Source organism: Scyliorhinus canicula, chromosome 9 (assembly GCF_902713615.1).
Source record: "Scyliorhinus canicula chromosome 9, sScyCan1.1, whole genome shotgun sequence".
Taxonomy (NCBI): Eukaryota; Metazoa; Chordata; class Chondrichthyes; order Carcharhiniformes; family Scyliorhinidae; genus Scyliorhinus; species Scyliorhinus canicula.
In genome coordinates this window covers 24,530,520-24,556,833 of record NC_052154.1, presented here as the reverse complement: position 1 = coordinate 24,556,833, position 26,314 = coordinate 24,530,520, and the positions used below count along the sequence as shown (strand labels likewise).

Genomic DNA, 26,314 nt, shown 5'->3' with positions numbered 1-26,314 from the left:
CTCTCAACTTAAGGAGAGATCTGCAACCCAATCATTTTGTCAGCCAGAGAATCAGTGCAATGTCCAAGCAGATTTTCGTGAAGAGTATATGGCAAGTGATGAAAGCTAGGACGCCTATATCAACAATGCAAAAGTCATGGCTGCAAATCCATCCTGAGACTAGAGCATTCCTAAAACAAATGGCTTGAAATCTCTCATTGTTCTGTTGGTTTGCAAATACTGTCCAACAGCACTGTTACCGAAAGTGAACCGAACCCTAACCTTAACCCAACAGCATTGTTACTGAAAGTGAACTGGTTACTGAACAAAGTAGAACAAATCTGAGAGGACTGATTAATCTGTCGCTAATGATAAAAAACACAGAAAGGAGAACTAAATTTGGATTGAAGGCGTGATCTTGCCGTGCTTTATATAAATAAATGTACAGATATTTCTGGCTCTGGTTATTTGTTCAGCACTTTGTGTTGAAGCAAATAGCTAATTATACATTGAACAGCCCATACAATTATCTGTGTTTTTCTGCAGTCGTGACAATTCCCCCAGCCTGAAGGAAATACGTAATGGCTGTCAACAACAGTGTGATCGGAAGCCGAATCTGCCACTCCGGCTTTTGCACAGCAGTCCTGACCTGGTGTCGCAGGAGATCACTACCGACGCTCGGATGAAATCCATCATTGTGAACTCGACCGAGATCCACGTGGAATTGGAAAGGAGCAACATGGTGAATCAGAAACTGAAAGGGAGCACCAGCAGCAGCAGCAACAACAGCAGCAGCAGCAGCAGCAACAGTGACAGTGAGCCCAGCCTGATTGACTGTTTGCTGGTCAGCCCTGCTTGTAGCACCATGGTCATTGAACTGAGCTCACAGGCTGAGCGGGTCCTCAGCTGCTATGTGGAAATCCTCAAAATGCTGTAAGTAGATTCACTTCTAAAGCACGTCTGGATTATCCTAAGTCGCATGTCCTAATTTATTCTAAATCAAGGATTAACATGTACTGAGAGGTCTTGAGATACGCAAGAAGGGAGATGCCTCTCTCGCAAAGCATGACAAAAGTGGAATGAAAACCCAGTCGCTGCTCATAGAACATAGAACATAGAACAGTACAGCACAGAACAGGCCCTTCGGCCCTCAATGTTGTGCCGAGCCATGATCACCCTACTCAAACCCACGTATCCACCCTATACCCGTAACCCAACAACCCCCCCCTTAACCTTACTTTTATTAGGACACTATGGGCAATTTAGCATGGCCAATCCACCTAACCCGCACATCTTTGGACTGTGGGAGGAAACCGGAGCACCCGGAGGAAACCCACGCACACAGGGGGAGGACGTGCAGACTCCACACAGACAGTGACCCAGCCGGGAATCGAACCTGGGACCCTGGAGCTGTGAAGCATTTATGCTAACCACCATGCTACCCTGCTGTTGTACAGCCCTGGGGTTTTCGACTTGCTTTAAGGGGGCACAGAAGAATAAGTTGGTGCACACTCCGCATCGGCAATACAAAATGAAAATGAAATGAAATGAAAATCGCTTATTGCCACATTCTGGCGCCTGTTCGGGGAGGCTGGTACGGGAATTGAACCGTGCTGCTGGCCTGCCTCGGTCTGCTTTAACAGCCAGCTATTTAGCCCAGTGTGCTAAACCAGCTCCTCAATACTATAGAATCCCACCTTTCACAACTTTGTAAATTTGTATACCCAGGCTAAAGCATTTGTACACCGCATAGCCCATCATGAGCAATCGTTTGCTTATTTGCGATTTCTTTCCCCTCTCTCCCTGAAAAAATGTTAGCCGTGGCGTCCAGTGACTTGGACACGATTTAACAGGGAGATGGAATACAAGTCTTGGTATGCAGATCCCTTCCATTAGTCCTGGCCATGAATATTTAACTCTCTCTTTTTTTAAGCACCTTTCCAAGGGGGCGAGAAGTGGTGCTTGCAATGGTTGCAGCTGAAGTGCAGCTCGAATGGAGAGATGAATCTGGAAATGGCTGAATCTCTCGGTCTAGGGCTGCAATAATGGCTCTGTTCAATTTTGAAATGTTCGCCGATTTTTGTCTTGCTAGTTTTGAGGTGATTCTTTTACTTCTTAAATGAGGACTGTCTCCTTTTAAAATTTTCAATACACGTCTTGTATTTTCATGTCAGAGGCTCCCCCTGTCTATCACATACAGGTACTGTACCACAATTTGCTGCAGAATAACAGCACAAACCAATGCTGGCCTCACATTGCTGGATCCCATCTAACTGACTCTCACTGAAAAGCATGCTCATCATTCACTGTTTCGCCTTTTGTGAGGTTTCACAGGAACTGTACAATGAGATGCTAGGAGTGTCGTTCTTTCTCTCCCCCCCTCTCCGCTCCACCGCCCACATTCCTTTTCCAGGTATGCTCATCAAGTGTCCAGCATAAGAATGCCTGAGGAACACTGAAACAATGACCAACCCCCAGAGTTGCAAACCATTGAAAGTCCGTAGCATCCGTTTTGGTATGTCAAAGACATTTAATCAGTCAACTCTGTGGAAAATGTCCACACTCTGACCTTCTGGCAGCTGCTGTCACAACAGCACAAAAGGGGGTAATTGAGACCATGCCGTTTTCTAGAGTAATCCAGTCTCAAGTGCACAACCCAATTTCCTTTGCAAATCATGGGTCATTTCTGCACATAGACAGCAAGCTCCTGGTCATTACCGCTCACTGCTTTAAAAGGTTCTTCTTCATATCCAACTGGCATCTCTTGTCTCAAACCCTTTATTTGTGTTCCCAAGTTCTTGTACCATCAGCTAATGGGAACAGCTTTTCTTCAGCTACCATGTCTGTGATGAATGGTTACTGTACCCGTACCATGTAGGTGATGCCCTTTAAGACCGGGTTTGGAACCCTGGGGTCTCTGCCTCCGGCTCCGCCCACCAGGGAGCCGTATATAAGGTAACACCCTGTAGGTGGCACTCAGTAAGCACACGCCTCGGTAACTGGCTAGTTCTCTGCTTATTAAAGCATTCATTTACCAATCCACACTCGCCTGTCGTTATTGAGGGTACTACCATGTGCAAGCCTGCCAATCTAGTACTCCATTAAATCTCCTCGCAATCTCCTTTGCTCCACGGGCAACAACCCCAACATCTCCAATCTAACCTTGTTACTAAATTACTTAATTCCTGGAGCCATTCTTGTAAACTTTGTGACAGTAAAATATTTAAACATGGGAGTTTCATTTTGGTTCATCATGAAGCCCACCTTTTAATGAGTGTTCGGGTAGGGGGTGGGGAAGGAGGAGAAGATTATGATAAAAATGTTGATTGTTCCCTCAATGTATCGTGGATAAAAGAGCATGTACAATACTATGGAATAATAATTTGCTTTGAAAAAACATTTATTGATTTTAGCAACTATAATTACATCAGCCTTTTGTTCTCTCATCTGATTTAGTTTTTGCATTTAACGGAATAGTTTAAGTGATTAGAACCGCTCAATTACAGGAATAAGCTCTGCCCCCACCACCAGGGTACCTGCAATACTACCTGTTTGGAGAAGTGCCTTTGTGTTTTGTGGCCATTGGCTTGCCATGGTCATGTGATCTCTCATGTATGTCATCCTTGGTTTATGAAGACTTGAGAGCAGCAGCCATTTGACCCATCCCTTGAAACATAACATAAGAACATAAGAACTAGGAGCAGGAGTAGGCCATCTGGCCCCTCGAGCCTGCTCCGCCATTCAATGAGATCATGGCTGATCTTTTGTGGACTCAGCTCCACTTTCCTGCCCGAACACCATAACCCTTTATTCTTCAAAAAACTATCTATCTTTATCTTTAAAACATTCAATGAAGGAGCCTCAACTGCTTCACTGGGCAAGGAATTCCATAGATTCACAACCATTTGGGTGAAGAAGTTCCTCCTAAACTGGATCCTAAATCTACTTCCCCTCATTTTGAGGCTATGCCCCCTAGTTCTGCTTTCAACCGCCAGTGGAAACAACCTGCCCGCATCTATCCTATCTATTCCCTTCATAATTTTATATGTTTCTATAAGATCCCCGCTCATCCTTCTAAATTCCAACGAGTACAGTCCCAGTCTACTCAACCTCTCCTCGTAATCCAACCCCTTCAGCTCTGGGATTAACCTAGTGAATCTCCTCTGCACACCCTCCTTTCTCAAGTAAGGAGACCAAAACTGAACACAATACTCTAGGTGTGGCCTCACTGACACCTTATACAATTGCAGCATAAGACATGGGGTGAGAATCTTCAGAAACTGGCAGGCTGGTCAACTCTGGCGCGAAGGAGTAGTGTGAACCACTCTGGCGTCGGGCCGCCCCGAAGGTACGGAATCCTCCGCACCTTCAGGGGCTCGGCCGGCGCCAGAGTGCTTTGCGCCATGCCGGCCGGCGTGGAAGGGGCTTGGCTGCACGCCAAGCAGCGGCGAAGGGCCTCCGCTGGCCGCGCAAATCGGTGCATGTGCGGGAGCGCCACCGTGTTGCTGGCATCATCCCAGCTCATGCGCGGGGGGAGGGGGAGGTTCATCAGCGTGCCGGCGATCGCGGAGGACCACAGCGGCCGACGCGGAAGAATAGAGTGCCACCCCCCCCCCCCCCCCGCGCGGATCGGTGGGCCCAGATCGCGGGCCAGGCCACCGTGGGGACACCCCCAGGGGCCAGATCCCCGCGTGCCCCCCCGGGGACCCCGGAGGCCGCCTGCGGAGCCAGGACCCGCCGGTAAGGACCTGTTGTAATATACGCCGGTGGGACTGACTGAAAAAGGGGTGGCCACTCGGCTCATTGCGGGCCGGAGAATCGCCGGGGGTGGGGGGCCCGCTGCCAACGGCCCCCGACCAATGCGGCGTAATTCCGCCGCTACCAGATCTCCGGCGCCAGAGAATTTGGCAGCTGGCGGGAGCGGGATTCACGCCGCGCCCCCCGGTGGGTGGGGGGGGGGGGGGGGGGGGTCGCAGTACCCGCCTATGGTGTCACGAGCACGCAGCTGAAACGAATGCTGTGATTTTGTGCCTGCGTCCGCCGTGAGCACAAACGGTGACATGGATGCGAGACTTGGAGAGCGCAGTGTGGCTCCAGCAAGAAACGCTGTTTGACTCACAGTTGCTGACTTTTCTGCTCCCCGTTCCGCCAGGGAGATGACGTGGACCCTCCTCCAGATTTATTTCTGCAGAGTGCTGGATTATCTGCTGTAAAGACCCAGCTGTCCAGTCGGCGAGCCGCATGCTCATTGCCTCGCCTCAGCCATCACTCTGCAGAGAATGGACTATCCGGCCCTCAGTGTATTTTGATAGCTGTAAGAGGAGCAATGGCTTAACTGTTGTGGTACCCTAATCGCCAAAGCCAGGAGTAGTTTTAGGGCTGAGTTGGATGGTCGGGTGAAATAGGAGCAGCTGGATCGTGAGGTGAGTGATTACGAGCGGAGCGGCAATCCCACTCAATTGACACCGCCATACGTTACGGGCCAGTGTTTCATCTTTAAATTTACATTCTAAAGCACTTCAGTGATATTGGAAAGTTAAAAGATGGCTTTAAAACCTGGCAACAGTTAAGGCAGTAGGAAGGTGTTTAATTGCATATTTGAATCAGTGGAATCCTTTTTAACTTTAGTAGCCTACATGACTCAAGATGCTGATAATAATTCTCCGAAGATCGTCAGGATGTTGCCTGGTCTCGAGGGTGTTGGCTATGAGGAGATTGAATAAACTAGGATTGTTTTCACTGGAAAGGCATAGACAAGGTGGATAGTCAGAGGCTTTTTCCAAGGGTGGAAGTGTCAATTACAAGAGGGCACAGGTTCAAGGTGAGAAAGGGAAAGTTTAAGGGAGATGTGCAGGGTACGTTTTTCACTCAGAGAGTGGTGGGTGCCTGGAACGTGCTGCCAGAGGATGTGGTGGAAGCAGGCACATTAGCAATATTTAAGAGGCAACTGGATGGATACATGAAAAGGGAGGAACTAGAGGATATGGACCGAGTAAGGGCAGAAGGTTTTGTTTTTAGTTAGGGAATCATGATCAGCACAGGCTTGGAGGGCCGAAGGACCTGTTCCGATTGCAGTACTTTTCCTTGTTCTTTGATCTCATACTTCATTAAAAAGACTGAACAGATTACTTTAGTTTTGCAGAACGAATTTCACCTGTTACATTATGGTCGTGGAAAATCTGCAAACGTGATCCTCGTGCTCAGTTGAAGGGTCTTTGTGCAGCAGAGGCATTAACAATCAAGTAACATGTTTAATCAAGGGGTTGTTTTGTTCCCAGACAAGATGGTAGAGTGTATTTAAAAATTATAGCTGTGTAACAATGAGGCCAACTCACGGAATAAATCTTTCCTTCTGTCTGCAATGATTGGCTCAGTTCCAAATCTTGCACAGTTGCACCAAACCGCTGCCATTAAAATACTGTTAATTTTGGAACTTTCATTATTTCTACGGAATGTTTTCTTGTATTTGACACTTTTTAAGATGCTAATGTGGGTCAGGAATTGTGCTCAATAGTGCCCATTTCTTTGGGCACAGGGTGCCCTCAGGGTTCCAACATGGCGTCCTGTTCTGCCTCCTTCTCCTCCAGATGCTTCTTTCCCCTTTTCTGGTGACCTGCCCTGCTATGCTCGGCGTGGCCTCTGCTCATCCCCCCCCTCTGCTCGAGTTCAAAGGGAATGCTACGCAGGCATCTGTGATTGGCAGCAGCTGGTTTGTGCAGCTGGTTTGAAGTCAGCACGCCCCACTCACTTTTGAAACTTGAAACGAATGTAGAAAGCGTGTAGAACTGTAGCGACAGCCAGAAGTAGTCAACCAGCAACTAATCTGTGAGCTGTTGATGATCCATTTAAATAGCACTGATGTGACATCCTTCTTGCTGTTTACCATGTATTTCCAAGGTTAAAAGGGAGTATAGCCTGAAGTGTGGGGCCATTAGTCTTCAATCAGTGATGCACGCTGATTGTCATCATGATCTGCTTGCTCCATGTGATTCCTGAGGGCGGTAAGTGAGCACACGCTAACCCCTTTATCAAGAGGTATCAGGTGTGCTTAGGAACATTGGAATTAAGAGCAGAGGTAGGCAATTTAGACCCTCGGGCCTGATCTGTTCCTGGTCTCAAATCCACCTCCTTACCTGTTGCCCATATGCCTTTAACCCGTTTTTAAAATCAGAAATATATCTATCTCCTTGAAACCATGTAATGACTCAGACTCCACCACATTAGAGGGCAGCGAATTCCACAAATTCACCACCCTCTGCGAGAAGTAGTTCCTCCTCATCTCAGATTTAATCTACCACTTCTCAACCTGTATGTGTAATCTCTCATTTTAGGTTGCCCACAAGGGGGAACATTTGGTCTACGTTTACTTTATTAATCCCTTTTAGCATTTTATATACCTCGATCAGATCCCCTCTTATCCTTCTAAACTCCAGCGAGTTATAACAATAATAATAACAATATTAGGCGGGAACTGAAGAACCGACATTGGGGGCGGATGTTTGAGGGCAAATCAACATCTGACATGTGGGAGGCTTTCAAATGTCAGTTGAGAGGAATTCAGGACCGGCATGTTCCTGTGCGGAAGAAGGATGAATACGGCAAATTTTGGGAACCTTGGATAACGAGAGATATTGTTGGCCTCGTCAAAAAGAAAAAGGAGGCATTTGTCAGGGCTAGCAGGCTGGGAACAGACGAAGCCTGTGTGGAATATAAGGAATGTAGGCAGGAACTTAAGCAAGGAGTCAGGAGGGCTAGAAAGGGTCACAAAAAGTCAGTGGCAAATAGGGTTAAGGAAAATCTCAAGGCTTTCTACACGTACATAAAAAGCAAGAGGGTAGCCAGGGAAAGGGTCGGCCCACTGAAGGGCAGGCGAGGGAATGTATGTGTGGAGCCAGAGGAAATGGGCAAGGTACTAAATGAATACTTTGCATCTGTATTCACCAAAGAGAAGGAATTGATAGATGTTGAGTCTGGAGAAGCGTGTGTAGATAGCCTGGGTCACATTGAGATCCAAAAAGACAAGGGGCGGGATTCTCCCCTACCCGGCGGGGCGGGGGACTCGGCGTATTGGAGTGGTGTCAACCACTCCAGCATTGGGCCTCCCCAAAGGTGCGGAATTCTCCGCACCTTTAGGGGCCAAGCCCTCACATTGAGGGGCTAGGCCCGCGCCGGAGTGGCTCCCGCTCTGTCGGCCGACGCGAACGGCCTTTGGCGCCCCGCCAGCCGGGGCCAAAAGGCCTTCGCCGGCCGGCGGAAATCCGCACATGAGCCGGAGCGTCAGCGGCTGCTGACGTCATACCTGCGCAGGGGAGGGGGTCTCTTCCGCCCCCGCCATGGTGAAGGCCATGGCGAGGGCGGAAGAAAAAGAGTGCGTCCACGGCGCAGGCCCGCCCGCCGATCGGTGGGCCCCGATCACAGGCAAGGCCACCATGGGGGCACCCCCCAGGGTCAGATCGTCCCGCGCCCCCCCCAGGACCCCGGAGCCTGCCCGCGCCGCCACTCCCGCCAGTACCAGAGGTGGTTTAAACCACGCCGGCGGGAAAGGCCTGTCAGTGGCGGGACTTCGGCCCATCGCAGGCCGGAGAAACGCCGCGGGGGCCCGCCGACTGGCGCGGGTGGCCCACCGACCATGCGGCACGATTCCCGCCCCCGCCGAATCTCGGGGAGGCGGAGAATTCGGGACATGGCGGGGGCGGGATTGACGCCGGCACCGGGCGATTCTCCGACCCAGCCGGGGGGGGGGGGGGGGGGGGATTCCGCCCGAGATGTTGGGCATCTTGAAAAATATTAAGGTAGATAAGTCCCCAGGGCCTGCTGGGATCTACCCCAGAATACTGAAGGAGGCTAGAGAGGAAATTGCTGAGGCCTTGACAGAAATCTTTGGATCCTCACTGTCTTCAGGTGATGTCCCGGAGGACTGGAGAATAGTCAATGTTGTTCCTTTGTTTAAGAAGGGTAGCAATGATAATCCAGGGAACTACAGGCCGGTGAGCCTTACGTCAGTGGTAGGGAAATTTCTGGAGAGAATTCTTCAAGACAGGATCTACTCCTATTTGGAAGCAAATGGACGTATTAGCATGAGGCAGCATGGTTTTGTGAAGGGGAGGTCGTGTCTCTAACTTGGAATTTTTCGAAGAGGTCACGAAGATGATTGATGCAGGTAGGGCAGTGGAAGTTGCCTATATGGGCTTCAGTAAGGAATTTGACAAGGTCCCTCATGTAAGATTGGTACAAAAGGTGAAGTCACAAGGGATCAGGTGTGAGCTGGCAAGATGGATACAGAATTGGCTAGGTCATAGAAGGCAGAGAGTAGCAATGGAAGGGTGCTTTTCTGATTGGAGGGCTGTGACTAGTAGTGTTCCGCAGGGATCAGTGCTGGGACCTTTGCTGTTCGTAGTATATATAAATGATTTGGAGGAAAATGTAACTGGCCTGATTAGTAAGTTTGCAGACGACACAATGTTTGGTGGAATTGCGGATAGCGATGAGGACTGTCAGGGGATACAGCAGGATTTAGATCGTTTTGGAGACTTGGGCAGAGAGATGGCAGATGGAGTTTAATCCGGACAAATGTGAGGTAATGCATTTTGGAAGGTCTAATGCAGGTAGGGAATATACAGTGAATGGTAGAACCCTCAAGAGTATTGAAAGTCAGAGAGATCTAGGTGTACATGTCCACAGGTCACTGAAAGGGGCAACACAGGTGGAGAAGGTAGTCAAGTAGGCATATGGCATGCTTGCCTTCATTGAGCGGGGCATTGAGTATAAGAATTGGCAAGTCATTTTGCAGCTGTATAGAACCTTAGTTAGGCCACACTTGGAGTATAGTGTTCAATTCTGGTCGCCACTCTACCAGAAAGATGTGGAGGCTTTAGAGAGGGTGCAGAAGAGATTTACCAGGATGTTGCCTGGTATGGAGGGCATTAGCTATGAGGAGCGGTTGAATAAACTCGGTTTGTTCTCACTGGAACGACAGAGGTTGAGTGGCGACCTGATAGAGGTCTACAAAATTATGAGGGGCATTGTCAGAGTGGATAGTCAGAGGCTTTTTCCCAGGGTAGAGGGGACAATTATTAGGGGGCATAGGTTTAAGGTGCGAGGGGCAAGGTTTTGAGGAGATGTACGAGGCAAGTTTTTTACACAGAGGGTAGTGGGTGCCTGGAACTTGCTGCCGGAGCAGGTGGTGGAAGCGATAGTGACATTTAAGGGGCATCTTGATAAATACATGAATAGGATGGGAATAGAGTGATACGGACCCAGGAAGTGTAGAAGATTTTAGTTTAGACGGACAGCATGGTCGGCACAGGCTTGGAGGGCCGAAGTGCCTGTGCTGTACTTTTCTTTGTTCTTTGAGTATAGGCCCATACTGTTTAATCTCTCCTCATACGTCAACCCTTTCAACCCCAAAATCAATCTGGTGAAACTCCTCTGAACTTCTTCCAATGCCACCACATCCTTCCTCAAATAAGGAGACCACAACTGGACACAATACTCCAGATGTGGCCTCACCAACACCCTATGCAATTGCAACAAGACTTCTCTACTTTTATACTCCAGTCCTTTTGCAATAAACGCTAACATTCCACTTGCCTTTTTAATTATGTGCTGTACCTGCACACCAACATTCTGTAATACTTGCATGCCACTGATGGCGTCTTGGAATTCTGGAGGTCCTGGTGCTCCTACACTGTCCATCCCAGGTGGCTGCAGCCTGGCTGGTGGAAGGCCACTGATTCTCAGTGGAAGGAACTGCAGGTGGCCTTGGGGGATGGCCTCCTTTCACTGGGATTAGAAATTCCAGCTTCAGACTGTGGAGCAGCAGAGATGGAATCTGACACCCTCAGAGAGGGCAGCAGGATTGTGCTCCACAGTGCCATAGCCATCCGCTGGGAGTCAAGTGATTAGGGTTTACTAATAGCAATCTATTAGGGAATTTAACAATTATTCTTTGGGATTTGGGATTTATATAGTCTAGTACAGTATACTAAAGCAATAAAGGACAATTTCATAAAGATGTCACCTAAAACCTGACGTGGCACCATCATCAGCAGTCAGCATAAAGGTCTGGCACCAAGTAGGGAGGTTAGGGAGGGATCCAGAGAAAGATGAAGGGTAGAAAAAGTAGATAATAATCACTCTGCCCAGGTGCACAAATGTAACTTATTTAATGTAGAATGTAAATCAGACATGATCCAATGGAAACCATGGGCGGAATTCTCCGACCCCCCCCCCCCCCCCCCTCCCCGGCAGGGTCAGAGAATCGCCCGGGGCCAGCGTAAATCCCGCCCCTGCCGTGGCCGGAATTCTCCGCCACCCGGGAATCGGCGGGGGCGTGAAACGCGCTCTGCCGGTCGGTGAGCCTCCCGCGCCGGTCGATTCTCCGGCCCGCGATGGGCCGAAATCCTGCCGCTGTCAGGCCTCTCCCGTTGACGTGGTTTAAACCACCTCTGGTGCCGGCGGGAGCAGGCGGCGGGACCGGGCCCCAGGGTCCTGGGGGGGGGGGGGGGGGGGGCACGGGCGATCTGACCCCAGGGGTTGTCCTCCGATCGGCGGGCGGGCCTGTGCCGTGGGCGCACTCTTTTTCTTCCACCGCCGCCACGGCCTCCAGCATGGCGGAGGCGGGAGAGACCCACTCCACCGTGCATGCGCCGGGGTGATGTCAGCGGCCACTGACGCTCCGACCCATGCGTGGAGACATGCCGAACAGCGAAGGCCTTTCGGCCAGCCGTTCGTGCCGGCTGGCGGGGCGCCAAAGGCTGTTGGCGCCGGTCGGCGGAACGGGAGCCACTCCAGCACGGGCCTAGCCCCTAAAGGTGTGGAGAATTCCGCCCGACGCCGGAGTGATTCCTGCCACTCCGGTATGCCTGGACCTCCCCGCCGGGTCGGGGAGAATCCCTGCCCATATTCTTTCCTACGTAACCACATCTGTATAAATGTTACCCGATTCTTTACGTTGGCAGAATCAGCTCCGATGGTCTATCTCTGAAGCTGGACTCTCCCAAAGCATCGGTCAATAAACAATCGTTCTGTGCTTGAGACTCCTCCGATTATTTGGGGGAAAGAGAAAAACCACAGCAATACATCCATATGTACTGGGCTCAAGAGGAGGCCACTTGGCCCCTCGAGCCTGCTCCTCCATTCAATAAGATCATTAGGGGCTGGTTTAGCACACAGGGCTAAAAAGCAGACCAAGGCAGGCCAGGAGCAGCACGGTTCAATTCCCGTACCAGCCTCCCTGAACAGGCGCCGGAATGTGATGACTAGGGGCTTTTTACAGTAACTTCATTTGTGACAATAAGCGATTTTCATTACTGGTCTGATTGTAACTTCAAGCCCACATTTCTGCCTAATCCCAATAACCTTTCATCTGCGTGTTAATCAAGAACCTGCCTATCTCTACCTTAAAAAGTCGATGCTTATACTGCCTTTTGAGGAAGAGAGTTTCAGTGACTGACAACCCTCTGAAAGGTTTCTCCTCATCTCCGTCTTAGATGAGCTATCCCTTGATTAGTGGGGCCTATATATATGTAACAACCTATCTGACCAAGTTCCTGGTGTGAAAGTTTGAAATGGCTGTAACTTACCAGCAGCAGAGTGAGTTTTCTTTTATTGTGGCGTCTCAAGTGCAAAACATCCAGACATTTCTGCCGTCAAGGATTTATCCATTGATAGCATAATTACACTCAGCGCAGTTGACCCTTTGAGTCTTATTGTGACTTTTAAACCAGTTCTAGAACACTGTGTGCAGCTATAAATTATCACTAGATAATTCACACAAACGCACCAATGGTTTCATATTTCACTCCTGTTAATTGCTCGCTTTGGATGGTGAAATACGTTCTCTGAGCAAATAAATTGTTTTACACCAAATAAAATCTGGGACATTTATAACCAGCACCAATGATCAGAATGCTCTTATTCTACCCTTGATACACAAGGGAATGAGGGACATGGAGATATGGTAAAGTGGAATTGACGTTGAAGATCAAGCATGATTTTATTGAATGGTGGAGCAGGGCCAAAGGGGCATATGACCAACTCCTGCTCCTATTTCCTTGTATAGATTTCGGAACCTTATTTGTTTATCACACTCAGATTAGAATAATACATTGTATGAGCAATTCCTTGTTGGAAAAGTTTGTGTTATCAGCCACAATGAAATATGTGGTGTAATTTCACATATTTTATTTTATTTGTTTGAAAAATTGTGTGTTAATTATAAACAGAAGTATAACTATGCAGGAGTTGATATCTTGTCTGTCTTGTCCCATAGGGCAGATTATGATGACTGGAGACCTGCACTTGCTAGCCTGCTCCAGCCTATTCCATTCCCCAAAGAGTAAGTATAGCAACACAGAGAGCATATCTAATGCTTTACAATGTATTTTCTTTTATGCAAAAATCCCAGTTTTACCTTCTATTTGTCTGAGTAAGGGACATAGTAATGTGGGCACATAAATCAATGGCTGAGAAAAGGAAATCAAATTTTGATTAGCTTTGGTCCTGGAGTAAGCTGCAAGATCTTAGGTAGAATGGCAATGGAGAGCCACCCAAGAATATGATGAGGAAGTAAGTCCAGAGTGTGAAGGTGATAGACTCCTCACATGAATGTTTGGAATCTTACGATTAAAATGGGAAATCCAGAGCTCCTCACTGGAGAGGGTTGCTGTGGTAAAACAATGGACAGGCGGTGACGTAGTGGTATTGTCACTGGACTAGCAAACCAGAGACCCAGAGTAATGCTCTGGGGACCCAGGTTCAAATCCCGCCACTGCAGATGGTGAAATTTGAATTCAATAATTCTCTATGCAAACTGTATTGTTTAGCGAGGGGAGGAATACAAAATGTAGCCTCTGCTGTGTGCAGTGCAATAGCTAGGGGCTCAGAATAATGAGTATGGCAATTTTGAAAGTACAACCCAAGGGTCAGAATTAGAAGCTTTAATCAGGCTCTCTTCTGACTCGGTATGTGTCTACATCATGTCATCTAGTTAGCACAGGCAACTTCAACTGAAACTCCAGGAAAAGGAAAACAATGGCTGACATATCGTCATTTTATTTTGTTGTTTTCTAGTGACCCACAAATAGGATCCCAGAGTGCACAAAGACTAAATTGCTAAATCTAACATGATCCAATGAATAGCCTTTTGACAGGTTCTCTCACGTATTATTCTAACCACACATGCCCTTGAGGAGATACCTATACATTGCTTGCCTATTCAACTGGAGCATTAAAAAAACTTAAGTTATCAACAAATATGTCTCATTACTATTTTTTATGTATCTAACTAAATTGTGGCTGGGATTTATGATGTCTTTGGTGAAAATATTCTAAAAACCACGCAGAGCTAACCAATATATTTGACATTACTGTATTTACGGATGTGTGTATAAAATGTCTGTACATTTCATCAACAGGGCACTCGCACATGTGAAGTTCACAAAGTAAGTCATGTATTTTGTATCTTTTAATTTATAATGGCAAGATTTTCCTGAATACAGAGAGTGTTTTGAAAGAATTACCATTCAATTCAATGTCTTTTTTAATATCCCAAGCGTGGAACAATATATATAGTAAAGTACATGTGCAAGAATGTACTGAACTGTGAGATATTTCAAAGAGCAAAGAAAGTTACAGCACAGGAACAGGCCCTTCGGCCCTCCCAGCCTGCACCGATCCAGATCCTTTATCTAAACCTGTTGCCTATTTTCCAAGGATCTACTTCCCTCTGTTACCTGCCCGTTCATATATCTGTCCAGATGAATCTTAAATGATGCTATCGATCCCGCCTCTACCACCTCCGCTGGCAAAGCGTTCCAGGCACCCACCACCCTCTGCGTAAAAAACTTTCCACACACATCTCCCTTAAACTTTCCCCCTCTCATCTTGAAATCGAGACCCCTTGTAACTGACACCCCCACTCTTGGGAAAAGCTTGTTGCTATCCACCCTGTCCATACCTCTCATGATTTTGTAGACCTCAATCAGGTCCCCCCTCAACCTCCGTCTTCCAACGAAAACAATCCTAATCTACTCAACCTTTCTTCATAGCTAGCACCCTCCACACCAGGCAATGTTCTGGTGAACCTCCTCTGCACCCTCTTTAAAGCATCCACATCCTTCTGGTAATGTGGCGACCAGAACTGCACACAGTATTCCAAATGTGGCCTAACCAAAGTCCTATACAACTGTAACATGACCTGCTGACTCTTGTACTCAATACCCCGTCCGATGAAGGCAAGCATGCTGTATGCCTTCTTGACCACTCTTATCGACCTGCATTGCCACCTTCAGGGTACAATGGACCTGAACTCCCAGATCTCTCTGTATTTATTTCATATATTCAGGCACATTTACTGGATCTCCCCACCCAACCTCACCAGAACTCAGTAAGCAAACTATTCTTATTGGTTCATATGAGAAACCATTAAACAAATATATGGTGTACAAATGTGCCCCTTAACTAAGGGATACTCAGCAGAAGACATACAGCTAGATCTGACCCTGCTAACTCTTTGAGGTTGTCATAATGCACTTGTTTATTCCGCAACCACTGAATTTTAAATGCTGATACATAATCATTTGTGTTAATTTAGAAAATAAAAGTGGCTCCCACAATAGACGTACCTTAAACTGCATCGATCTTGCCCCTGATCTTTTGAACGATTTAGCATGCAATGTTATTTGCACATTGTTTGATTAAATGTGATTGAATTCTCTTGAAATAGAATACTTCAGAAATTTGATTATTGATTTATTGAGAGAGACATTCCAGCTCCTAGGCTTGTGCGCAGTGGTATAAATCATACCTTCTGCATTGGCGGGGTGCCTATATACTGCCTGGGTTATTAGTGCTCTGGATATACACTTTAGCAATGTGTGCATGCATATGTACAAATCTGAGGCTTTTTATGTAGTTGCAATGTAATTGTGTGATAACTTTCAAAAAAATGTGAGTACCCAATTACGTTTTTTCCAATTATGGGGCAATTTAGCATGGCCAATCCATCTACCCTGCACATCTTTTTGGGTTGTGGGGGTGGAACCCACGTTGACACGGGGAGAATGAGAAAATAAAGATGAGGGACAGAACAAGTGAATATTGTTTTGCAGCAAATAATTATAAAAGAGTGGTGACATTTAAAAGCTTTGTAACTAAATGCACAAAGCATTTGGAACAAAATTAATGAATTAACGGCATGAATAGAGACAAAAGAGCACGGTTTGGTGATTATTACTGAGACATGGTTGCAAGGAGACCAGGACTGGGAATTAATTATCCAAGAGTACTCAGTATTTCGGAAAGATAGACTGAAAGGAAAAGGGGGTGGCGTGTCTTTGCTGGTGAAGAAAGGGATCAGTGCTGTGATGAGAAATGATATAAGCACTGGAGAACAAGATGTGGAATCAGTCTGGGTAGAAGTAAGAAATAGCAAAGGGAAGAACTCCCTGGTCGGAGTAATCTATATGTCCCCAAAGAGTAGTTCCGCAGTGGGGCACATATAAACCAGGGAATACTGGGAGCTTGTAAGAAAGATACAGCAATAATCATGGGTGATTTTAATATGCACATAGAATGAATTAATCAAATTGACAAGGGTAGCCTCGAGGGAGAGTTTATTGAATGTATTAGAGATTGTTTCCTGGAGCAATATGTTGTGGAACGAACCAAGGAGCGGGCTACACAGGATTGGTATTGTGTAATAGAATTTACAGTGCTGAAGGAGGCCATTCGGCCCATTGAGTCTGCACCGGCTCCTGGAAAGAGCACCCTACCCAAGGTTAACACCTCCACCCTATCCCCATAACCCAGTAACCCCACCCAACACTAAGGGCAAATTCTGGACACTTAAGGGCAATTTTATCATGGCCAATCCACATAACCTGCACATCTGTGGGCTGTGGGAGGAAACCGGAGCACCCGGACGAAACCCACGCACACACGGGGAGGATGTACAGACTCCGCACAGACAGTGACCCAAGCCGGAATCGAACCTGGGACCGTGGAGCTGTGAAGCGATTGTGCTATCCACAATGCTACCGAGGAGGGATTAATTGATAACCTCATAGCTAAGGATTCTCTAGGGACTAGTGACCATAGTATGATCAAAGTCAAAATTCAGTTTGGGGCTCAAGAAAGTGCAGAATGCATTAGCATTCTGGAATTAAGCAAAGGTAACTACATAGGAATGAGGACAGATTTGACTCGGTTAGAGTGGGCAGGAAGACTAAAAGGTAGGACAGCTGATAAACAGTGGCAGTTGTTTAAGGAAATACTCAATTCCTCACAAATAAAATATATTCCCGAGAGGAAGAAAAATGGTAAGCGAGGTAAAACAAAACATCCAAGGCTTACCAAGGAGCTCAAGGAGAATTTTAAGTCACAAACTAAGGTATACCATGTTGAAAAGGCCAGTGGCAGGCTGGAAGATTTGGAAACTTCCAAACATAAAAAAAGGGTTACTAAAATGTAATAAAAGGACCCAAGGTAAATTACGAAAGAAAGTTAGTGCAAAATATCAAAAAAGGATAGCACAGGCTTCTATAAGTACATAAAAGAAAAAGAGTTACTAAAGTGAATGTTGATTCCTTGGAAGATGAATCCGGAGAGTTAATAGTGGGGCACACAGAAATGGCGCAGGTGCCAAATCAATATTTTCCCTCAGTTTTCACGGTGGAATGCACTAGTATCATTCCTACAGGAATAGGTAATTTAGAGGTAATAGAAAGGGTGGAATTTAGAAACGTCAACATCAATAGGGAAACAGTACTCACCAATCTATTGGGATTGAAGGCAGACAGGTCCCCAGGGCCTGATGGTCTATAATCCTAGGGTATTAAAGCAAGTGGTAGCGGAGATAGTGGATCCATTGGTTATAATATTCCAAAATTCCCTCGACATGGGAAAGGTTAGAAAAATGCTAATGTAACTCCCTTATTCAGAAAGGGAGGGAGGTAGAATGTGGGAAATTACAGACCAGTTTAGTTAATATCTGTTGTTGGGAAATTGTTAGAATCTGTAAAAAGCATTGGTGACACCACACCTGGAGTATTGTACACAATTTTGATCCCTTTATTTGAGGAAAGATGTAGTGGCATTGGAGGCAGCTCAGAGGAGGTTCATTTCGAGTTTAGAAGAATGAGAGGAGATCAAATTCAGGTATATAAGATGACAAACAGTATGGATAAAATAGACGTAGAGCGGTTGCTTCCTCTTGTGGGGCATTCTAGAACAAAAGGTCATAGTTTCAGGATAAAGGGTAGTGAATTTCAAACAGATTTGAAGATACTTCTCCCAAAGGATAGTGAATCTGTAGAATTCACTACCCTGGAGTGTGGTGGATGCTGGAACAGTGAGTAAATTTAAGGAGGAATTAGACAGATTTTTAATTGGTAATGCATTGAAGAGTTATGGAGAATGGACCGAGAGTGGAGATGAGGCCAGGATGAGGTCAGCCATGATTGTATTGAACAGTGGAGCAGGCTCGAGAGGTTAAATTGCCTACTTGTGCTCCTCGTTCTTATGTCCTAAGAAAGAGCTATTTTGTCTAAGTCCACCTTCCATCTCTTAGTCTGTGGCCTTGTGGTAACAGCACCTCAAGTACAAATCTAGTGTTCTAGGTTAATAAGGGGATTGCTTGATTAATAAGGGAATCGGGGGCTATGGGGAGAAGGCAGGAGAATGGGGATGAGGAACATATCAGCCATGATCGAATGGCGGAGCAGACTCGATGGGCTGAATGGCCTAATTCTGCTCCTATGCCTTATGTTATTCTGGTATAAACTAATGCACTCCACCAATATTCCCGCTCACTATGACCAGAGGGAAATGTGCCTACACATCAGTACAATACAGTAATCAAATGTGTCAGCTATGATGCATGATTCTATTCTAAAATACTCAATTTAACACACAACAAATCATGTTTTCAAACAATGCTTTGAGCTTTAAATTGTGTTGAAATACATCACCCTGTCACTGGGATGTGATGAAAATAATGAGACTCATGTAGTCCCAGTCAGTCCATCACCCCCAAAAAAAGGTTTAATTAAATACCGTCTTCACAAAGATAGTGCTTTAGTGATGTTACTTGGTTTCTACACAATTCCTACTGAGAGCTCAAACAAATAGATAGATTTACAGTTGAACTGGACACACTCTATTAATCGGACACACCAGCAACACTTGCTGATTACTCACAAATTTACAACAGAAAACGTTTTTACAAGAAAAAAGCCTTTCACCTTGAAGTGCCTGGGAAATAAATTTGATGAATTTTACCTCTTCAGGTATCTCTACTTAGTCTTGCCCTCAGTTGGGCAGGAGTCCAATCATCTGAAGTTACAATAGCTGGGGTCTTTTCAAGCTTTTATCTGGAAAACATTTAATCAAACCTTAGCCTAATGTCTTTTAACCTGCTGTGATTTTTCACTCCCAAGTTCACTTGCTGTCAGCAGCAGCTGGGGTAGAAACTGTGCCTATTTTTAGCAAAACTTCCTATCGCACATTTACATTGTTTGTAAAGACAATAGGAGTTAAGCGGTTTATAATTACCTATTTGTAATTTTTCTCAGGGAATTGAAGTATGTCATACAGAGATTTGCTGAAGACCCAAGACAAGAGGTGAGCAAAATCCATAAAATAGCTTGATAAATGGTTATAAACTAGAAGTTGCAGATGACATTATTAGCAGGCAAGAGTATGTATGATATTTGTTGCTCCAATGCAGGAGCTAATCAATTTATTGTAGTCTGTAAAAGGTTCAGGTCCGCCCCTGGATGTACAGCAGGAGTGAAGCATAAGAGTGGTTAATGTCTCCTCTAAAATAATAGACAGTCTCACACATGTTAAGTATTCGTCTGCTTTTTTAACCAACAGTAAATTCTAGGCATACTTTCTAAGTCACATTTAAACATGCGTTCCTTTTAACGAGTCACAGAAGAAGGCCATTCAGCCCATGAGCCTTTATTGGCTCTTCTGAAGCACAATTCTGTTAGGCCCAGTCCGCCACCGCGCCCCCCTCTCCGGCCACCTTTCCTCACATCCCTTTAATTTGTTTTTCTCCTTCAAGCCTTTATACAATTGCCTTTCTGAAGACTACAGTAGAATCCGTACTCACTACAACATCAAGTGATACAACCCAAATCCATATCACTCATTGAATAAAAAAAGGATTAACCACACGGTGCATTTGTCAGTCACCTTTAGTATATTCCCACTAGTTATTGATTCCTCAGCAATTGGAAATAGTTTCTTAAACATCTAAATTCTTCGTGATTTTAAACTATGAAATCTCTTCATAGCCTTCTCTGCTCGAAAGAGAACAATGCCACATTCTCCGGTCTATCCATGTAATTGCAATGCTTCATCCCTAGAACCATTCTACTAAATCTCTTCTGAACCCTCTCCAAAGTCTTCATGTCCATTCTAAAGCGTGGTATCCGCAGTAGGATATAACACTCCAGCTGGGACCAAACTAGGTGGAGGATAACTTCCGGGCATTTGTAGTTTATGTGTTTATTTATATAAAACCCAACATCCCATATATTTATTAATGGCTTTGTTAGTCTGTCCTGTTACATTCAAGGATTTATGCACAAACACTTTCCTCTCCTTATTCTTCCTCCCAAAATGTATCACATCACAACTCTCTGTGCTGAACGTCACCTGCCACGTGCGCCAACCTATGTCCTCATAAAGTTTATGACTAACTTCCCCATTGTTTACTTCAAAGTTCATGTTGTCTGCAAATTCTGAAATTGTGCCCTGAACTCCGAAGGCCAAATCATAATACTGAAGTTTGAGAAATTTCATTGTATGCTTTCCACCAATCCAAAATGGCCATTCTCCACAACTCTCTGTTTTCTATCCCTTAGTTATTCCTCCAAAGCCACTTGCTCCCACTGCTTTTCACCGTTTGCTGATCCTCCTATGGGTATAGAACATCACCGTTCCTTTACTCTCTCTCCATCAATAGCTTCAGTGTAGCAATGAAAGCCTGGGTGCCTTCTCTTTCCCATTTTCAGCCATATTTCTCTAATTAAATTCAGCTCCCACAGGAATCACAGCAACTGCTTCAGCCATAGCAAACCTCCCCATTACTAGGTGCAGACTAGTTTTAAGTAATGTGAGCATGTATTGATATTTCCTGGTACATGCAGAAAGTACAATCACTGTTGCTTGCGTTCAGTAATCGAGAAGATGATCCATCTCGGTCTTCTCTGGATGCCCTCAGCATCACAGATGTCAGTCTTCAGCCAATACGATTCACTCCATGTGATATCAGGACATGGCTGAAGGCACTAGATACCGCAAAGGCTATAAGCCCTCCCAATATCCCGGCAATAGTACTGAAGACTGGTGCTTCAGAACTGACCGCACCCCTAACCAAGCTATTCCAGTACAGCTACACACTGGCATCTACCTGGCAATGTGGAAAATTGCCCAGGTGTGTCCTGTACAAAAGGAATAGGGCAAATCCAACCCAGCCAATTATTGCCCTATCAGTCTACCCTCCATCATCCGCTAAGTGATGGACGGAGTCATCAACAATACTATCAAGCGGCACTTACTCAGCAATAACCTGCTCACGGACACTCCGTTTGGATTCCGCCAGAGTCACTCAGCCTTGGTTCAAACTTGGACAAAAAAGCTGAATGTCAAAGGTGAAGTGCGAGTGACTGCCCTTGACATCAAGGCAGCATTTAACCAAGTATGGCATCAAGGAGCCCTTTCGAATCAGGGGGAAAACTCTCCGCTGGTTGGAATCTTACCTGGCACAAAGGAAAATGGTTGTGGTTGGAGGTCAATCATCTCAGCTGCAGGAGTTCCTCAGGGTAGTGGCTTAGGCCAACAGTCTTCAGCTGCTTCATCAATGAACCTTCCATCATAAGACCAGAAGTGAGGATGTTTGCAGATGACTGAACAATGTTCATCACCATTCGCGACTCCTCAGATAATGAAGCAGTCTGTGTCCAAATGCAGCAAGACCTGGACAATATCGAGGTTTGGGCTGACAAGTGGCAAGTAACATTCGCGCCACACAAGTGCCAGGCAACGACCTTCTCCTACAAGAGAGGATCTAACCATCGCCCTTGACATTCAATGGCATTACCATCGCTGAATCCCCCACAATCAACATCCTAGGGATTACTATTGATCAGAAACTGAACTGGACTAGCCATATTAATACTGCAGCTATCAGGGCAGTTCAAAGGTTAGGAATCCTGAGGCGCGTAACTCACCACCAACCCCCCCCCCCCCCCCCCCCCCCCCCCAAAGCCTGTCCACCAGCTACAAGGCACAAGTCAGGAATATAATGGAATACTCTCCACTTTCCTGGATGCATGCAACTCCAACAACACTCAAGAAGCTCAACACCATCCAGGACAAGGCATTCCACTTGATTGCTCGCCCTTCCACTAACATTCGAACCATCCATCACTGACGAACAATGACAGCCGTGTGTACCATCTACAACCAAAGAGAAAATGCTGGAAAATCTAAGCTGACAAAGTCACTATTTGCGCTCACAGCAAACACAGGTGCAAAATCACCTCAAATTATTCTGCACACCTCAATTTATTCTGCACAGTTTAGAGGACTGGAACAGCTTGGCCAACAACATCTGGCTATTTACATTTAACCTTGCCTCTGCATCCTGCTCATGTTGTTTAGTTTTCACATAAATAACAGAGATTGCTGCTAATTTCACCAATCTTTTTGTGGTAAATTCTGGCCCTATAAATTTTTGAATGTCCCAAATCTCTCCGCCTGTGTTGAGTTTGCTGATCGGCATCAGATGGGCTATGATTTATTTTGTTTATTATTGCTGGATATGGAGGGGAAAAGAATCGTTAACCAGGTTTTCAATTCATCACCCATTAAGTGGAGCCTGGCTTGGATGCAATGATCCCTCAAAGTCACTGCCACGTTTGCAGAACAACTCAAAATTATGGTTAGCCATTGTCCTTTTGTTAGAATGACCATAAAGGCAAGTTCTTATAGAATAATTACCATTTGGCATAGTAATAGGAAATTGTGGGTTGGTTTCAAGTAGGGGTCACCAGGTATCCAAGAAGTAGACCACAATGAAAACACAAAACAACAAATCGAGCTGTTGGACTCACAAGAACAAAGGCCCCATATATTGAATATTGTTGCAATGTGAGCCATATTGCAGTTTTTGACCTCTTAAGGTTTCCATGGATTTTGATCAATTTGGATTAGGTCGATTAGTATCTAATTTCTCAATGCTGAATATATATATCCCTTTGCACACCATGATGTTGGCAAATTAGTCAGAAACCCTGAGCTGGATTCTCTACCATTGGGATGCTCCGTTTTGCCAGCAGCCGGGGGGGGGGGGGGGGGGGGGGGGGGGGGGTTCCCGACGGTGTGGGGCTGCCTCACAATGGGAAACCCCATTAACCATAACGGAGCATCCCGCCGGCATGCTCAAACAGAAATGTGGGACGGATAATCCAGCCCCCTGTCTCCTGCCCTTACAAACTTTTATACAATGTATAATCGAGGGCAACACACAGAAAAGTAGGCAGAATGACATTCAGTACCTGTACATTGTGTGTATGTGATATACATTTAGACATGTAATTATTTACACTGTATATATATATATGTGTGTCTGTGTGTGTATATACTGTGTATATATATATATATATATATGTGTGTGTGTATATGTACATAATGTAGCACACTGTGGCCTCTTTGAACTTTTTGCACCACATTCTAAGTTTTTTACGTAAAAAGCTGAATTACGATAATGTCATTCATTTGCCCTCAAATACCACCTTTTAGTCAGGCCATGTACACAGAATGACTGATTAATTTGCTTGTGAAAACTTTAAATTGATCTGGAAATGAAAAAGTAAGTCAACATCACCCAGTGCCAGTCCAATGTGGGTCACTGAGCATATTTTAAATATAGGGATCTGCACTCAAGCTGATTAATTGTATTTTGGCAGGTTCATTCCTGTTTATTGAGTGTTCGGGCTGGCAAAGATGGTTGGTTCCAGCTCTACAGTCCAGGAGGAGTAGCCTGTGACGATGACGGGGAGCTTTTTGCCAGTATGGTACGTGTTTGCAATAATGTGAGTTAATACCTTCTGTTTATGTTACAAATAAGCATAAAATAACACTTAATTAAACTGAGTTAAAGTTACACTTATTTATACAATATTGTCTGCAGTGAAAGACCATGCCCTTGATCTCTACTGCTGCTGTGTCATCTATTGGAAATGAGTGATAGAAAGTTTCATTTGCGCACAATGTGTTTGCTTCTAATAGTCCCATCGTGAGCCAATTAATTCTATTCTCAAAAGTACACAGTCTGACAGGAATTGCTTCAGCTGTAAGTGAAACGCTTTCCAAACTGTGCTTGGAAATATCGATGGCATAGTTTATACGACATGGAAACAGGCCATTCAGCCCAAATGGTCTTTGCTGGTGTTTATGTTCTGCTTGAATTTCCTCCCATGTTCTTTTGACTAAATTGATAATCTTAACCATCTATTCCTTTTGTCCCTCATATGCATGTCTAGCTCCCCCTTAAATACATCAAACCGTTCGCTTTGACCACTCCCTGTAGTAGCCAGTTCCACGTTCCCACCACTTTGGGCTGAATGTCCTACTGGATTTCTGGGTGGCTTGTTTGATATTGGTGGCCTGCAGTCAGGCTCTTCCTCAACAAGAGGAAACACTCACTGTGTCCACTTCATAATTTTAAACACCTCTATAAGGTCATCGGTCTGCCTTTCTTCATGGGAGAAAAGGCACAACCCTCCATTCCTTTTCGGATCTGTATCACCACACATGTTTGGCTGATGTCCTCGATTATATAAAGTCTGAAGAGGCTACGCCAGCAAAGTCAAACTCAAATTACGTGCTTGGAGTTCTGTAACAGCTGTATTCAATTTCTGATCCGTGGCCTTCCAATGGGAATACCAGCAGGAAGGAAAGTTGTAATTTTCAGCAGTGTCCAAAGGTATACTGGTTTATTGCAGCCATGTTCGTAGAATCATAGAATCCATACAATGCTGAAGATGGCCATTCGGCCCATTGAGTCTGCACTAACCCTCCAAAAGAACACTGAACCCAAGCCCATTTCCCCGCCCTATTCCAGTTGCCCCTCAACCTAACCTGCACATCTTTGGAAACTATGGGGCAATTTAGCATGGCCAATCCACCCAACCCGCTCATTGTTGGACTGTGGGAGGAAAGCAGGGCATCCAGAAGAACCCAAGCAGACACAGAGAGAATGTGTAAATGCCGCAGACAGTCACCCAAGGCTAGAATTGAACCCGGGTCCCTGGCGCATATTCTGGGATCTGTTTAGGCAGTGCTGTGGTTGGCATTGCTCGCTTGATTTTGACTGTGGAGTGGCTGAGCAGCCAGAGGGTGTAGTCCACCTGATCGTGCCACGGGCTTCAGTCCTTGCCTCTGTGGAGACCCCGGGGCAGTGTACGCTGCAATATTGGACAGCCCAAGACCCAGGCCGCCGATAGGTTGAGGGATGGGCCTGCTCTTAGAGGGAAACGGGTAACCTGTGAGACAGAAACCCACCTTCATTTTAAAGCAGGAACACTCCTACTCCTGGCCTCATAAAAAAATAAAAGCTTATTTTTACCCATTGTTACCCTAAAATGCCAATTGGTATCCTCTGTGTATCATAGAAATGTATTAAACTGAAATAAGTGGTCTCCTTGGCCACCCAATGGTGATATCCATTTATGATGGTAGGGGCGTGACAGCTAACGTAAATGGAGTAAGGGCAGCATGGTGGCACAGTGGTTAGCACTGCTGCCTCACGGCGCTGAGGACCCAGGTTCGATCGCGGCCCCTGGTCAGTGTTTGTGTGCAGTTTGCACATTCTTCCCGTGTCTGTGTGTGTCTCACCCCCACAACCCAAAGATGTGCAGGGTAGGTAGATTGGCCACGCTAAATTGCCGTGTAATTGGCAAAAAAAGATTTAGGTACTCTAAATGTATTAAAAAAAACATAAATGGAGTGGTGAGCCATTTTCTGGACCACAAAGACCCATTTTACATCAGTTAAATGCTGACCCTCAGAGTAGGGTCTGGTCTAGAACAACAGACATTTGCACTTATTTAACTATCAGGAGCTCTCATACTGGGTAAGGATTGCAATTGTACAGGCCTACATCAGGGAGCAGAACTCATGCTTCATATTTTATCTACACCATGGTTGCCTAGTCTCCACAAAATGCTTATTATCATAGCTACCACTATACTATATCTGAAGGCTGAACAACTGTACGTAGTTGTATTGTGGCAGACTCAGTAACAGCCCAACCCCC

The 26,314-nt window shown here is 45.8% G+C and overlaps 1 protein-coding gene across 2 annotated transcripts in view; it reads left to right on the top strand.

Annotated features, from left to right (window-relative positions):
• LOC119971159 (c-Maf inducing protein) overlaps nucleotides 1–26,314 on the top strand; it is a 255,235-nt gene that overhangs the window by 196,346 nt on the left and 32,575 nt on the right. The window contains exons 10-14 of one of the 2 annotated variants that reach the window (XM_038806355.1): nucleotides 526–912; nucleotides 13,253–13,318; nucleotides 14,397–14,423; nucleotides 19,554–19,602; nucleotides 23,964–24,071. In XM_038806355.1, the coding sequence (XP_038662283.1) occupies nucleotides 526–912; nucleotides 13,253–13,318; nucleotides 14,397–14,423; nucleotides 19,554–19,602; nucleotides 23,964–24,071 (637 nt within the window). Of the gene's footprint in view, nucleotides 1–525; nucleotides 913–13,252; nucleotides 13,319–14,396; nucleotides 14,424–19,553; nucleotides 19,603–23,963; nucleotides 24,090–26,314 lie in introns of both variants that reach the window. The other variant, XM_038806354.1, reaches the window with a different exon arrangement.